We start from the raw sequence: 14,614 nt of genomic DNA, 5'->3' as shown, positions 1-14,614 counted from the left end.
TTTTCGTAACAATTTGGGAGAGGGGACCCCATAAGACGCGTGATATGATCCCATCCCTTCCCTATAGGGAAAATATTTCCCATACAATGCCCAAATAAGACAATCCCTGCAGGAAAGTTAACATCCTTAACTTAAATGGTTGCCTCAAATATACTTGCCTCAATAAATTAGACACCCCATGAGCTCTTGTGTGACCAAACCAGATTGACAGCATAATGTTCTATAAATTGGATATAGTGTTAATAACATGGTTTTGTTGGTGAACCTCTTAAACTAGTAATGTCACGATTGACAAAAATAAGTACTGTATGACACTATAAGACGGACACCTTCAGTTACAAAACCCAAGTGTTGGATGATATGGTGAACAACGGTTTATAAGAAAAAGGTACAACATGCGTCTAAGCAAAATACCACTTAAAGTTCGCATTAATAATCATCACCCTTTGATATAACTTCTTTGCATGTTGGTCGGAGTAGGATTGTATGTTCGAACTGTGATACATAGCTTCCTTTCACATCACATAGAGGAGGATAAGGCTGCATGTAAGGAAGGAAAAATTAGTCATTCGTAATCATAATTTGAACAGAACTACATATTTGCATTGACATGTAACCTGCCAACGGATATGGCAGCAAAGCCCATAAAAGCTATCAATAATGAACACTCTAAGGCTTCATAAGAGAGATCACAGATGATTTCCTTCTGATTGCAACCATTACAACATGTAATTTTAATTTAAAAAAACTTTAACCATAAATTTATTGATTGTAGCTCCCGTAATGTACCTGAACAATGCCAGCATCACACAAGTTCTTCAATGCCATTAAGTATTTAGTCTCTCCTAGGCGATCTAAATATCGTCTACAGAAGGCCAAAGTGGAGAAATTCTTGTTGATAGTTGCTAAAAGTTGCTTAGCTCTAGGCAATCTCAGCGGCATATGACCAACATCAAAGTTTTTCATGTAGTGGCTGCATTCCAGGTCTTCTCGTACGTATCCTTTCCCTGAACACAACATTTAAGTGAACATTTTTGTTGTGTATTATTAAAGTCAATACAACAATGTCCAACACCTGAAGAAGCTACTTACCAGTTGACCCAAAGGTTTCAATAGCATAAAATTCTCCCTCTTCCATCTTTGTCTGCTCTCCACCTTTCACAATGGGAACGGATTTACCAGCATGAATTTGATAGCTGCCAATGCTATGTCCATTCAAATTCCGTATACTCTTAACTGCAATGACAATATAATTGCATTATACATCACACTCTATATGACACATAATACTGGTAAACGCTGCTCATATAAACACCTGTGAATAAGCTATTTCTATAAACAAGATAAAATAAAGTTACTGTTTTTGTATAATCCAGAGTTGTTTTCATAAGCTATTCTAGAGAGCTTATGGAAATAAGCTGAAAACAATTTATGAACATGTCATAAGCTATTTTTATAAATTCTCCCAAACAATATCTCACAAATGATTATGTTCGTAAATAAGCTCAAATAAGTCAATTTCAAAATACTTTTATTCCCATCCAACTAACATTTCCACACAAGTTATAATTGCTCTCCCCTCTATTTTTCGTGGTTAATTTTATACGCTTGAATATGAACAAAGTGGGAACTTTTAGAAAATGAGCTTGCTGTCATAGAGCAATACAATTGAATTGCCCTTGTATAATTAGTTTATGGAATGTAGTTTTAGTTTAATACTTGTTAAGCCTTCGAGAATCTTATCCCATAACTTTCAAGAACTTGAACATCCAATAAATCTTCGAATCATAGAGCTTGAAATCATCTTTAACCCGGGAGATGAGAAATTGATCTTGTTGTTCTCATAAACAGTAGAACTTTGAAATTCATCCAGCTTCTTGATCCTCAACCAAATAACCAATTCACATTACAATTACATGTAGGAATGATACTGATGGAGCTGAAAAAGTTACTAATCCAAATGCAGGAGTCACCTGAGAGTGATGGTTCAATGGTGGAACATTGATTGGAGGTGTACTGATGGCATGTTGAGGCAGGGGAGGAGAAAAAAAATTAGATGCCAATAAGGTTTCAGTTTAGGCTCTATTCCTATTCTGTTAATAGACAACTGAAGTAACTAACTTATATTAGTTATAGTTGCAGAGGATCCTAACCATAGTTGCAGTAGGATTATTAAGACACGCAAAATATCAAGTAGCATATACTCCACTATATTCTTTTTATCTTTTCAACAATTTATTTTCTATTTATATGGGAAATGGCAATGCGTATCAATGGTATCAACAACCTCAACAAATGCCAAGGAAGATCCAACATGAACCCTCACTAGATGTGATGTGTCTGTATTTGAAATTCCTCATTTCATTTGATGATAAAGAAATGTAAATTTTGTATTTGATCATTAAGAAATATACATGGGGAACTGTGCAAACCAAATAAAATGAAGACAACAAATGTCCTACAAGCATCATACCTTGATACGTCTTCCCATTAATCTCAACTTCATATGACTCCATGACCTCTTGAATTGCAGCACCAATATCACAAAGGCGCACATCAATTCCAGCTTCCTGGATCAGTTGGAGGAACCAACATATTACAACACGGTCTAATCAGTGCAAAAACCAAAATAACACACCACACAAATCAAACAGAAAATCTGTCTGTTCATTACCTTTACATCAATAAAACTTCTGAGCACACACACACGTACATGAAGTCATAAAGCACACACACGTACATAGAGTCATAAACAGACCAGTGCAGTTTAGTCAAAATATATACGGATATAGATGTAAATGCTACAATACAAACAGCAAAATTTGGAACCCGTGTCATTTATATATACGTACAGTGTCAAAAAAACACTAGCTCTACTAATTCCCTGAACAACTGTGTAGCTGCCCAAACTCCAAGAATATCAGAAATGGAAACATATATGTACAGAGCTATGAAGCATGGACACTCCGAATACGACCCCGACACTGACACGGCGACACCGGTAATAATTTGAAAAAATAAATTAAACATAATTACAAGTGTCAGTGCAGGTGTCCGACACCGACACGCCTTTTTCAGAGGTGTTGGTGCTAAAAAGACACTAGTTCTACTAGTTTCCTGAACAACTTTGTATAGCTGCCCAAACTCCAAGTATATCAGAAATGGAAACTCCGATAACCAATAACCAACGAACAGAAATCAAAGAAGCCTAAATATTATCCCGCCATTAGTTTACGGAGAAATACATACTCTTAAAGATGCAATATTCTACTGTAAGAAAATCAGCTAGAAACGCCATACACCATACTCCCAAAATTATTACATCATACCAGAATTAGACTTTGGTTTCAGGACCAACTCAATATCAAGTCAAAATAGGATCTCAACACACCTTTCACACCCATAACTTAACATCTAGACTATGGACACAGGTGGCTCACCAACAGACCTTGGACATGCTCTAATACCAAACTAGGAGTAGGACTTGACCTAACTCAACCCAAAAAACTAGCTCAAAGGGTAAGAATTGCCCAAGCTTTATAGGAAAGTGTTGAGAATTTCCTAAACCTAAATCATCAATTTGGGAGCTCAACAGCGAGAAACATGGGGAAAAAACAAGTCAATTTCTCCCCTAACCTCTTGAAGACCATTGGACATATGTGTACCCTAGTACCTCAAGGGCACATCCAACATGGCTTGCTTCTGAAGCCTGCCAATTCCCTTCAACATTTTCCTTAAAATATTGTGATGCTACTAGGCCTGTGACTCTAAAGACAGAAGGTCTACCTCTGATCCATTGACATTTTTTGGTGGTTTCAAATCCAGTACTGAAGATAAATACAGAAGAAGCTTAGGAAACACACATTGCAAAAGAATTATTGTGGATTCAAACTCTACCTCAAGGAGTCAAAGGTAATGGTCTGATATGTATCATCTATTGTAACAGCCTTTTGCATTGTTTCACACACACAATTTGATCCTTCATGCCGGTACTAAGCATACAGAATTAGATGTGATCTTAGTAAACGATAAAGGTCATTAACTAGAGTCTCAGTCTGCCACATTCCTTTCCAAGATTACTATGTGGATACTTTAAGGATCTACCTACACACATTCTGTGCATTGCCACTACTTGATAAACTCAAGTTCATGATCAATTTAATTGACAAATCCACCCTGACTTTGAGAGTGAGTTATATTAAGAGTAACTGAACTTGTTTGTTAATTGGGCCACAATTCACAAACAAATTGAGTCATGGCACCTAAACATGACCAGCAATGAAGCATGGATGCGCTAAAATCTCGGCCAAATCGCACCACATATGCTGTGATACGACGTCAATACGTATCGAAGGAGTATCCAATTTTTTATTTAAAACAACAAATTCTGATACGGCGGAGACATGCCACAACATGTCTCCAATACACCACAGATCTGGAAGTATATCTTATGACTGTTCATTTTTCAAGTACATCAATCAAAATTTCCCCTCTTTAATTACTTTTCTCTCAACTTTAATTACATCTTCTCTCTCCTATGTAATATGTGATGCACCCATTTAATATTCTCTCACTGTTACTAACTTTTAAGATTGGTTTCCTTTTCCCATAATTCTTTTACCAGTTATCAATTGTTGCAAATTCAATTTCACAGGTTAGTGGTTTACAAATTTGAAAGCCGCTCTATTTACTGATGATGATGGTGAAAGAGGAGACGACATTGATACTATTCCAATATATTAGTTTAGGTTTAAGAGTAATTAGTAAATGTGTTAAAACTTGTGTTTTGAGTTTGGTTTTTGTTAAACAATAATTTAACTAGTCTCTAGTTTTATATTTTATATGCATATCTTAAATGTATTGTATTCTGTATTTTTTAATGTCTGGCGTACCGCCGTATCGGATACGTATTGTTTCTGATACCCGCATTGTGTCTGTACTTCCATTTATGACCAGTATTTAAATTAATATTGTTATTTTTTTGCGTTAGACACATGTATAGATGGGTAACATTGTTTCAGCAGCTAGTATTTGGGTTGAGCATTTTGAATTATTAAGTTATTATTAGAAAAATGGTTTCATCTACATGATGTAATGCTCTTCTTTTGACACAAATCAAGACAAACCTGCCACACAGTTGAGTATTTTTCCATTAAGTACCTTAATACCCGTATAGGTTGCTTCCCTAGAGGCTTCAAGCAATGGATCAAACATCGGGTTGAACGCCACAGTAAAAGCACAGTCAACAATATGTCCTACAAAGAGAGTTCATGACAATAAGTTGAATAAAGTAATTTTAGATTATGAGCACCATTATCCCAGAAATACAAGTCCAGGAAAATATTCCTTGTGTATTACCATCTACATGGGTGCCAAAATCCAACTTCATCACATCATCATACTGAAGAACAGTCTTATCTCCCGAATTGGGAGTCCAGTGAGCAGCAACCCTGGAGAGCAGATAATTTCATTAAAAAAATTCTGGAACGAAACCACAAAATAATAAAAAATAAAAAATAAATAAAAAAGTATTTTTCTACTAGGTGAGGTTGACTACATTGATCAAGCATCATTCAGATAAAACCAATTCTTCGTAGAGGCCAATTAAAAAAAATGAATCATGTTTAACAGTTTCAGTCCATCATCTTCTTGGTTTTCATCTACTTCTAATTATTAGTTAACAATCAATTCTCAAAATTGGAGCTTCCACTCATCTTCTCACAAGTACAAACCACTTCTGATAAACGTCTACCTTCTTTTTTATTCAAGTGTCACTCCAATGTTCTACCCTACTTCCTCTCTAATACATTCATTTATAATCTTATCTAGTATGACCATTCATCGAAAAGACAAAAATCTCAGCTTTGCACTATGTATCTTGAGCTCTCGTTGACCCTTTATCACCCAACATTCAGTACCATAATGCGAGAAACCATAAAGAATGACAGATTGAGAACGGAAAATTAAAGTTTTACCAGTTCAAAGAGCATCCTGTGGGGAACGCAATGCCTGCTTGCAGGCCATCCTCAGATATTAGCTTACGAACGGTGTTCTCTAATGTTTCACACAAGTCGGTCATCAACATTCCAGGCTTTATAATGCTTTTCATATACTTCCGAACCTACTCAGAGATAAAGAAACTTGAGTATATATATGAAGTTACTGATATAACACCATGATTTATCATGGAACATATGTACTTCCTATCAACTCTACATTAGAGTTAAAAGAAAATAAACCACATCAAAAAGAAAACTATTAGACATAGAAAATAAGATAGTATTTCCTTGGTTGAAATGTAATGAAGTGGGGTGTGTAAATGCGGATCTTTCAAGAACTTTGTAAATGTGGTGATTTGATTTACATCAAACCCAGCTTTCTTTTCATACACTCAAAATAAATTTTCTCGGATGTTCTCCCCGACTTCGGGAGGAATTAAAGACATGGGGTCAAATAGATCCATATTAATTTTTCATCCACTTTTCCCTCTTCATTTCCTCTTCCCTGTCCAAATAATGAACATTCAATGCTGTCCAGGCTTTTTTTTCCAAAAACTACTCATCAAAACACACGGCTAATGCTGGAATATAACAATCTAAATTGCAACCTGACGATGAACTTCAGCTGCTCGACGGACTGAATTATATATTGGTTTGTGAAGGCGCTCCAGCTCTCTCTTCTCCTCTGATGTTGTTCTCCACAAGTTACTAGCATAGAAATTCCAACATAAATATAAAGATTTTGAAAGTTCAAACAGAATATGGAAACAAAATGAGTATGGGAAAAGAAAAACAAATATATATTGTGGCAGGAAAATGAAACCCAAGTAGTTGTAAATGTTGTTCACCCCAGGAAGTGTTTAAGCAATGCACTTCTTGGTTTGGCAAGTAAATCCACTCACGTGTTACTGGTGCAAAAATGAAGTTGGTTTGTGAAAATTGAGGTGAGTCTAAATAGATTTTAAAACCTTCTTTACTATTTCTTATTATCCGCAAGCTTCTTAAATATAAGGAATTCAGTCTCTATTTCAAAAACCTAATGACACAAGCATTGGAACCATAAAGTCTTGGGGTGCAACATCATTTCAGTGAGAGGTCATTGATGACAGAATGAAGTGTGGAATAGCCATGTCTAAAAACACTACAGCAGCAGATTAGCTGCTGAGGTGAAGATAGCAAACAGGAACAATTAAAAAAGCTCAAATACACGAATACTTGGGCTCGAATGCATTTGGGTCTCTCTTAGAATTTGGGTTGGGCCTCATTCAACCCACAAAATCAGCTTGTAGGATGAGATGCCTTTCACTTATAACCGCTATTCATACCACGCATGCAGGACTCAATACACACCTCGCATGTCCAAGACCGGACATCTTGAGCATGACCTAGATGGCCCAACAACAAATCGATAATGGATGGCGAAACAAATTCGGAATATTCTTTGATACCATATGAGAATTTGGGTTGAAAATAATTCAACCTCACAAAACTGACTTATAAGGTGAGGGTTGTCTTTCACTTATTATAACCACTATTCCAATGATATCACAATCCAATGTGGGACCCTCAACAACCCCCATATATACAAATATCCTTTTTTTAGTCACTCTAAATTTTGGGTTTTTTAAACAGAGAAGCTTTGGTTAGTCAATGAACATCCTCTGTTACTGATACTAAAAAAATCAAAGACATTTAAAACAGGGAAGCAGAATTCATTTCACTCAAATGGAAACTCAAACCAATTTTTCATGAAAATGTCATATATTTCTTAAATTTATATATCATCAACTTACTCGTCTTTGTACTGCTGAATTTCACCTTCTGGGAAATCTCCAGAAGGGTAAAGATCAAGAACAGGAATTGATGGTGGATCTGTCTGCTCAATGGGTCCTTTCTTTTTCCTGACCACAGAAGGATAAAATGAGAACTTTGGTAAAAATGCACTATTTGGAGAATAATCATTAAAGGCAGAAGAAGCCCTCACTTGCTTTTAGATTTCTTCTTTTTCTTCTTTGTAACTTCTGTTAGAGAAGAAAAACGCATTTAAATTGAGATCAATAATATGACAGGTACATGATATTATATTACATACCCAGTGTAAATAGTTCAAAATAAAACATCACTACTTCACAGACTAATATAACTGCATCACTCAGCGTAATTTTGAGTTTCTTACTAGAGAAATGCTTATACTGTATGACATGGTCAATTATTAGGGATCCTATTTTTTCATGTTCAGAGTTCAGACAATGTTCGTAGAAAGTAGCATGCTGTTTTAGTTTTAACAATGAAGAAACATGGTTATTAATATACAATTAATCAAAATATTATTTACACAGTAATAGAGTATCATATCTGGAGTGACTTGCTTTTGATAGAGAAGAGAAAAGCAATCAAAATAAAACCCATGGGAGAAAAAAAATGTGAAATAGAAAGAAATAAACAAATGGACAATCTATTGAAGACTTAGAAGAGGAGAAAGCATTCTCCTTCAAGAGCTTCCCTTAGAGCCACAGCTCTCTTTACCTAAAACTAAAAATTTGCGCGACACCCCTACCGCTTACACATATTTATCTATCAAACTAATTCCCTTAAACTACCTAGCTAACTGTTCTAACTGTCCCTTACTAAGGACCTGTTTGATTTGCTCATTTTATATTTTTATTTTCATTGAAAATGAAAATAGAAAATGCTAGATAAAATGTGTTCAGTTTGGTTATAGAAAGTATTTTCAAATCTGAACCAAAAAAAGTTGTGTGCAACTTTTTAATTAAAAGGGAAAGGATTAAGATGAGATAGCCTTGTTGTCAACATAATGACATTTAATCAAATTCAATCTTTTTATTTGTTCGGACACTTCACACTTCATCTCAGTTCGCTTCATTGCTCGACTCTCAAGTGCTCAACCAAAGGGCCTTGTGTTTTTCTGGATCTTCCTTCTTCACATTTGTTATTTATTCTACATGGAACTTTTTTAGTTTTTCTTTGAAACACTAAGCAGGTCTATCCCTCATTGTTCATCATTATAGTGAGAGCGATGCTTTTTTTGTTGCTTATCATTTTTGCAAGGTGTCATCTCTTTCCATAGTGTAATATGTGTTTTGACCGATAAATCCTCTCTGTCATTTCTTATCGAAAATTTTAATGTTTCTTTTTTGTATCAATATCAATAACTTCATAAAGAAAGTGAAATAACCTTTTATAGAATTATTGGAATTTTCTGTTTACAAGAAATTAGGAGTAGCAGAAGTCACTTTTCTGCATCTTTCTGATGAAGGTGGCAACTTTTTGCTTACCTTTGTTGGTCAGTGGTACTGAAAGTTTAGAAGAACCTTTCATGGAATTATTGGAATTTTCTGTTTACAAGAAATTAGGAGTAGCAGAAGTCACTTTTCTGCATCTTTCTGATGAAGGTGGCAACTTTTTGCTTACCTTTGTTGGTCAGTGGTACTGAAAGTTTAGAAGAACCGCATATCCAAATGTTTGCTTAGGAATAGTTGGCCTCTCTAGATAACCTAGCAGACTCTCTTTAAATGGGGAAAGAATAGGATTTCACCCAAATCTTTTATCTTAGAATTCTGCTACCCCTAATAGCTAGCATGAATGTGTCCGAATAATAGGGTACACACGAAACATTACTGTTGTACAAATGAATGAAATATTACCTAACCCTAGTAATATGCCTCAAGATTAAACCAACTTATAGGTTTTTTTCCCTTTAGACACACAAATATAAGATAATGTAATTTATTAGCTCCAGCCCCGAACATTTAAATGAAAGTTAACTAAGTATGTAATGATACTAAAGGTATTTCAATTTGTTAGCATCGTGACAGAAAACCCATGGAGAAAAGTGAATGAGATGCAAGTTGCGGTATGTATTTGAAATTTTGAAGCCCCACTTACTTCCATAAGTCACAAGAGAAATGTGTTCATAATCAGTTCACTCAAATAAGATGTTCATTCAAAGTTCCTACAGATAAAACTTTATCCTAATATTTATGAGATGGGATAAAAATGGGTCAAACTACGTGAAATGTATTAGGGTTATTAATATTACTATTTACTGTATTTTCTTAATCTTATCTGTATAAAAACATTACGTCCTTTATGTTATAATTTCACAGCACAATATCAATGATCATCCAGAAACAGAGTTGTTAATTGCACTTGACATTAAGTCCATATATATATCAGGTTGTGATGAACCAGGTAGAATAAATCCTAATACAAGAGACAAACACATTACACTTTCCGGGAAAAATAGAATATTCCTAATGTTGAATTTTACAGTTTAAATCAACCAAAATTGTGAGAAACCGAACCATAAGATAGAAATGAATATAATGACACAGGAAATGAATAAAGCATCAAGGCCTGGTTTATTTCTTCTGTAGAATAATTATGTGCTCACAATTATCAGCATGTCAAATTGAAATTTAGTAATATTCATATCAGGAGAATTCATTGGCATATTATGAAGCATGGAAACCAAAAATATGACACAGACACTGGTAATAATTAAAAAATGAATAAATTAAACAAAATCACAAGTACAGTGTCAGTTTTGGACTCAACACCTTCCAGAGGTGTGCTACAAATATTAGACTGATAGACTCCATTAATTAAGCTATACAATTCATGAATAGCATAATTATTACCTTTGCCATCATCTTCTTCTTTCTGCGGTGACAAAGAAAGATCGGCAATTCCTTCTACAAGAATTGGAACCTCTTTAGCTCCATTTTCTTCTGACAATATATCTGACTGAGAATTTTCCTCCGCCATGAATGAAAACCTGTGAGTTTGATTAAAATACAAAATAAGCTCTCACATACAAACTGAAATCATATTCATAGACTCTATTTTCCGTGTAGTAAAATATGTTATCAATTGCATCGCTTGAACACACAATCGCGGAATCGTGGTGTATAGTGAAGCTCCGGTCCGACGCAATAGTCTGGTACGGTTGCCTTCGGCGGTGGCGCCTAAAATCGCGCGCGGTGGACTTGGATCCTCGCGTGTACCGCAGGAGGGAAGGAAAATCAGAAAGAAAATTGGTAAAAATATAAATAAAACCTGGAAGATTTTCTCGCGGTTCTGATGAGTGACTACCTCCGGCGAGATTTTGCTTTCTTACGGCTAAGCTGAGTTCAGTGCGACTCCAACCTGTTGCTCTACTGAGTTTTGTTGTCCTAGGGTTTTACTTGTTAGAGAAATAAATAAATCAAATTGCCTTTTTTTTATCTCAAATATATTGAGTAGTTGGTAAATTTAGTTTAGTTATGATAAAAAATAAATTAGTTAAATAAAATTGGCACCCATAACATGTTATCTTTTATATGGTATGAATGGTTAAAATTGCCTTTTGTCTAATAGGGCGTCTTATACAGGTTATTGTTCAATCAGATTCATCGGTGAGGAATATATTGGAGGTTTAAATCATGTGTCATCGGTTGGAGTGAGATCTCGTCTGTTTTGTGCGTATTTCCGTGTGATACTTGTTATGTGCCTTCATTGTGGACCTTGCGAGTGGCATAGAGCAGTTACCTTCAAGCTTTTGTCCTTACTTGTAGAACGAAGGTTTGTCATATGCATGTCTTTAGTGCGGCTTCTAGCAGAAAGACATGGAAGAACCTTGATGGGACATCAATAACATTGGAAACAGGAATATTAAATATCTCCCTCGTGATTAGCAAATGTTTCGCAAGGAAGCCTTGCATGTGGCCTTATGTCTAATAGCGGTGATGTCTTCATGTACTAGGGTATTCGAGTATTCTAAACAATCTAAGGCAGTATCTCGACTGTTGGTGGTGCAGTTCGCGCTTCACAATGTCTACAAATGTGGATGGTACAGTCTGTTTGACAAGTTCCTTGAACTTGAAGCACAAGAGAGGGTGAATTGTGGTATTTAAAATTCGTGATTAATTTTTAACATTTCTCGATTAAGATCGCATTAGTGATTGTAAGTGAATAATTTGCAGCAGAAATAAAATACTAAAAGTAAATTACGAAAAATAAAAGGATGGGATTAGAAAGATTGCACCATAGATTTATATAGGTTTGACCGAATGTTGACCTAGTTATGCCCCCAAGAGGTCTTTTTGAGAGTTATGACTATAAACTTATAAGCTTTTGAAGGTTATGCCCACGAACCTTAATACAATCTGATCTTGAGATTTTTAACAGGTTTATCCCCGGCCAATGATAGCTTTTGCCCCAAGTTAAGCTAACAAACCATTTAGAGATTTGTGACTTATCTCAATAACCAAAACAAATCCTTTTTCCGACAAAGCTTAAGAAACCAAATGCAAAGATTTTATGGCAGATTTATCTCAAGAATCACACTTAATCTCTTAAGAGTATCGCACCCTTAAGAATATAAACGACCAACATCACCACTTACAAAAAATTCTTCCTTACAAGCAAATCTTCACTTACTAGTGTCGCAACGCGAAAAACAACCGGCGGGAAAAAAAACAAACAGAGCCGCCACCGTGCGTTATTTATCCCAAAGGAGGGAAAGGAAACGCTCGAAGTAAACCTGGAAAGGAAATGGTCTTACGACCGGGGATTGCAAGGATCGGGAGTCGGTTACGCAAGGGGAAGGTATTAGCACCCCTCACGTCCATCGTACTCGACGGGATCCACGCTCAAAAGAAAAGAATAAGGTTGATGATAAACTACTCAAAGAATGCACACACACTGGAATAAATAGATGAAAGAAGACGGAAGCTGACTCGGCAGGATGTCGCATCCTGGGCCTACGTAGTTTGTCATAAACAAACATCAGAGTCGGCGTAGTTCGGGGAAATGGGAAACGGGTTCGCTAGGGTGTCACATCATATGCCTACGTATCTCATCTAGAATGAGAATCAGAGCTAACGTAGTTCGGCTAACGCACGCCGAAACAAAACACAACACCAAGACGTTGAGACGTCAAAAGAAACTCGCAAATGGAAACGGAATGCCAATCGTTGGTCTTACATCCAGCTCCACAAAAGAAACAGGAAACATATAGCCAATCAATGGTCTTATATCTGACTCCGAACACACAAACGAAACAGGAAACCGAAGGCCAATAGCTGGACTTACATCAGACTCCAAGCACACAACAAAGCATAAGGGTTGAAAAAGAAACGGGTGGAACACACAGCCTAATAGGGAGTCTGGTACTCGGACCTAGTAGTTGTCAAGCAAAACACACGCAAAAAGAAAAAAGGGCGCCCGGAGAGATCTCGCACGATCTCCTGCCTACGTACCTCATCTGGTATGAGGATCAGGGCGACGTAGTTCCCCTTAACAGGGGAGAAACTTTCTCCTAACCAGAGACCAAGGGAATAACGGACTAAAAGGGAGACTGACTCGAGCCTAATAGTCATCATGCAAATTATAACCCTAGGTTGAGGTCTCTAACAAGAGTTTGACTCACACAGGCAGTGAGTCAACTCAAGTCTATCTCTACGTACGTTCAACTTCCTCGAAAGTTGATCATACGACTCCTACAGAAAGGAGATGAGAAGCAAAAGCAGATAAACATCAAAAGCAATCATCACACGCTATATGAAAACAAGCGGCTCATACAAGGTTGGGCTTTAGTCAAGGGGTCATATCAACCTCGACAAACAAGCCAACAATGGAAAGGTGTCTAAGGCTCTTAACCACTGACATTAACCGTCAGGGTGAGCAGATGAAAGGTAATGAGGGTTGGACCTCATAGCTCTTAACCCGGGCCTGGGTGAGCTTGAATCAATGAAAACGTGGGGGTCCAGAATGTGGGACCCTACTCCACTTGACTGACTCTATATACAAGATCTTGGGTGTTTATTCAAAATGCATCAGCACGTAGTGCGAGCATAATGAAAGACTCAACTGAATAGCAGGGGATTGATTGCAAATCCCTTCTATCTGCCAATCGCCTCTTCACTTAGGAGGACTTGAAGTACATGGCACAACTATAAACAATCACAGACATTGCCTCTTAAGGAGGACTTCAGCCAAATGCCTGCCAAACATAAACGACAGGGCTTCCAGACTACATGGAGTTAGAGGATGATTACCTAGGTGGTATGCCAACCACAAGCAAAGCAACTCAAGCAATGAGCTAAAGCAACTAAAGTACCTGTAAGAAAGTCAAACAAGTCAATATTCACATTCAGACAAACAACCAACAGATAACAGTGTTACAACCAATAAGCACAATGCAAGTCAATCAACTCAACAACTCAAGTGAGTTCATCACCAAGGAACCTACAACACAACCAAGGTTAGTGGACAAAGCAAATTGTATCTCAAGCAAGGAGATCACATCATCCATTAGGACTAATTGCTTGAACCTGAAAGGTAAAGCTCAAATTGTGAGTACAAACCCCTAGGGCAAAACCTAGGGTCAAAGGCAAAGCAAAAAGTCAAAACAGCAACCAATATTCAACATGAAGCTCATTTAAACAAGTGAGAACATGTCCTAAAAAGTACCAAGTCTAAAAGCATCAAGCAAAGTCATTACATGAGCAAGATATGGCAAAGGCAATTACAAAGCACACAATTGGTCATTAAGAATGAAAATCCCATATTAAAACAGAAATGAATCAAACCATCATGGAAATTTTTATGTG

General features: G+C 36.5%; 1 protein-coding gene across 2 annotated transcripts; it reads right to left on the bottom strand.

The window, feature by feature from the left end:
- Positions 1 to 204: 204 nt before the first annotated feature.
- On the bottom strand, positions 205 to 11,298 carry LOC127098555 (methionine aminopeptidase 2B). 2 transcript variants are annotated; one of them, XM_051037171.1, is made up of 12 exons: positions 11,079 to 11,298; positions 10,661 to 10,797; positions 7,984 to 8,020; positions 7,793 to 7,900; positions 6,608 to 6,707; positions 5,976 to 6,121; positions 5,359 to 5,450; positions 5,161 to 5,255; positions 2,474 to 2,570; positions 1,093 to 1,236; positions 790 to 1,007; positions 205 to 540 (listed from the first exon to the last, which is right to left on the bottom strand). In XM_051037171.1, the coding sequence occupies exons 2-12, from the start codon at positions 10,785 to 10,787 to the stop codon at positions 430 to 432; spliced, it is 1,275 nt and encodes a 424-aa protein (XP_050893128.1). In that variant the 5' UTR covers positions 10,788 to 10,797; positions 11,079 to 11,298; the 3' UTR covers positions 205 to 429. The 2 variants fall into 2 exon arrangements, with proteins under 2 accessions (XP_050893128.1, XP_050893129.1); XM_051037172.1 differs by having other exon boundaries at positions 11,115 to 11,242.
- Between the last annotated feature and the right edge of the window lie 3,316 nt (positions 11,299 to 14,614).

Source organism: Lathyrus oleraceus, chromosome 6 (assembly GCF_024323335.1).
Source record: "Lathyrus oleraceus cultivar Zhongwan6 chromosome 6, CAAS_Psat_ZW6_1.0, whole genome shotgun sequence".
NCBI classification, from domain to species: domain Eukaryota; kingdom Viridiplantae; phylum Streptophyta; class Magnoliopsida; order Fabales; family Fabaceae; genus Lathyrus; species Lathyrus oleraceus.
The sequence above is the reverse complement of the archived record's forward strand: the minus strand, read 5'-3'. Positions and strand labels throughout refer to the sequence as shown.

What these genes read in the sequence shown, in the direction of transcription:
- LOC127098555 (XM_051037171.1), bottom strand. Translation starts at nt 10,787, where the DNA reads ATGGCGGAGGAAAATTCTCAGTCAGATATATTGTCAGAAGAAAATGGA. An exon ending in ACAGGATGCTCTTTGAACTG is followed by an intron (nt 5,451 to 5,975) that starts GTAAAACTTTAA and finishes TCTGCTCTCCAG; the next exon opens with GGTTGCTGCTCACTGGACTC. An exon ending in TAATGGGAAGACGTATCAAG is followed by an intron (nt 1,237 to 2,473) that starts GTATGATGCTTG and finishes TTGTCATTGCAG; the next exon opens with TTAAGAGTATACGGAATTTG.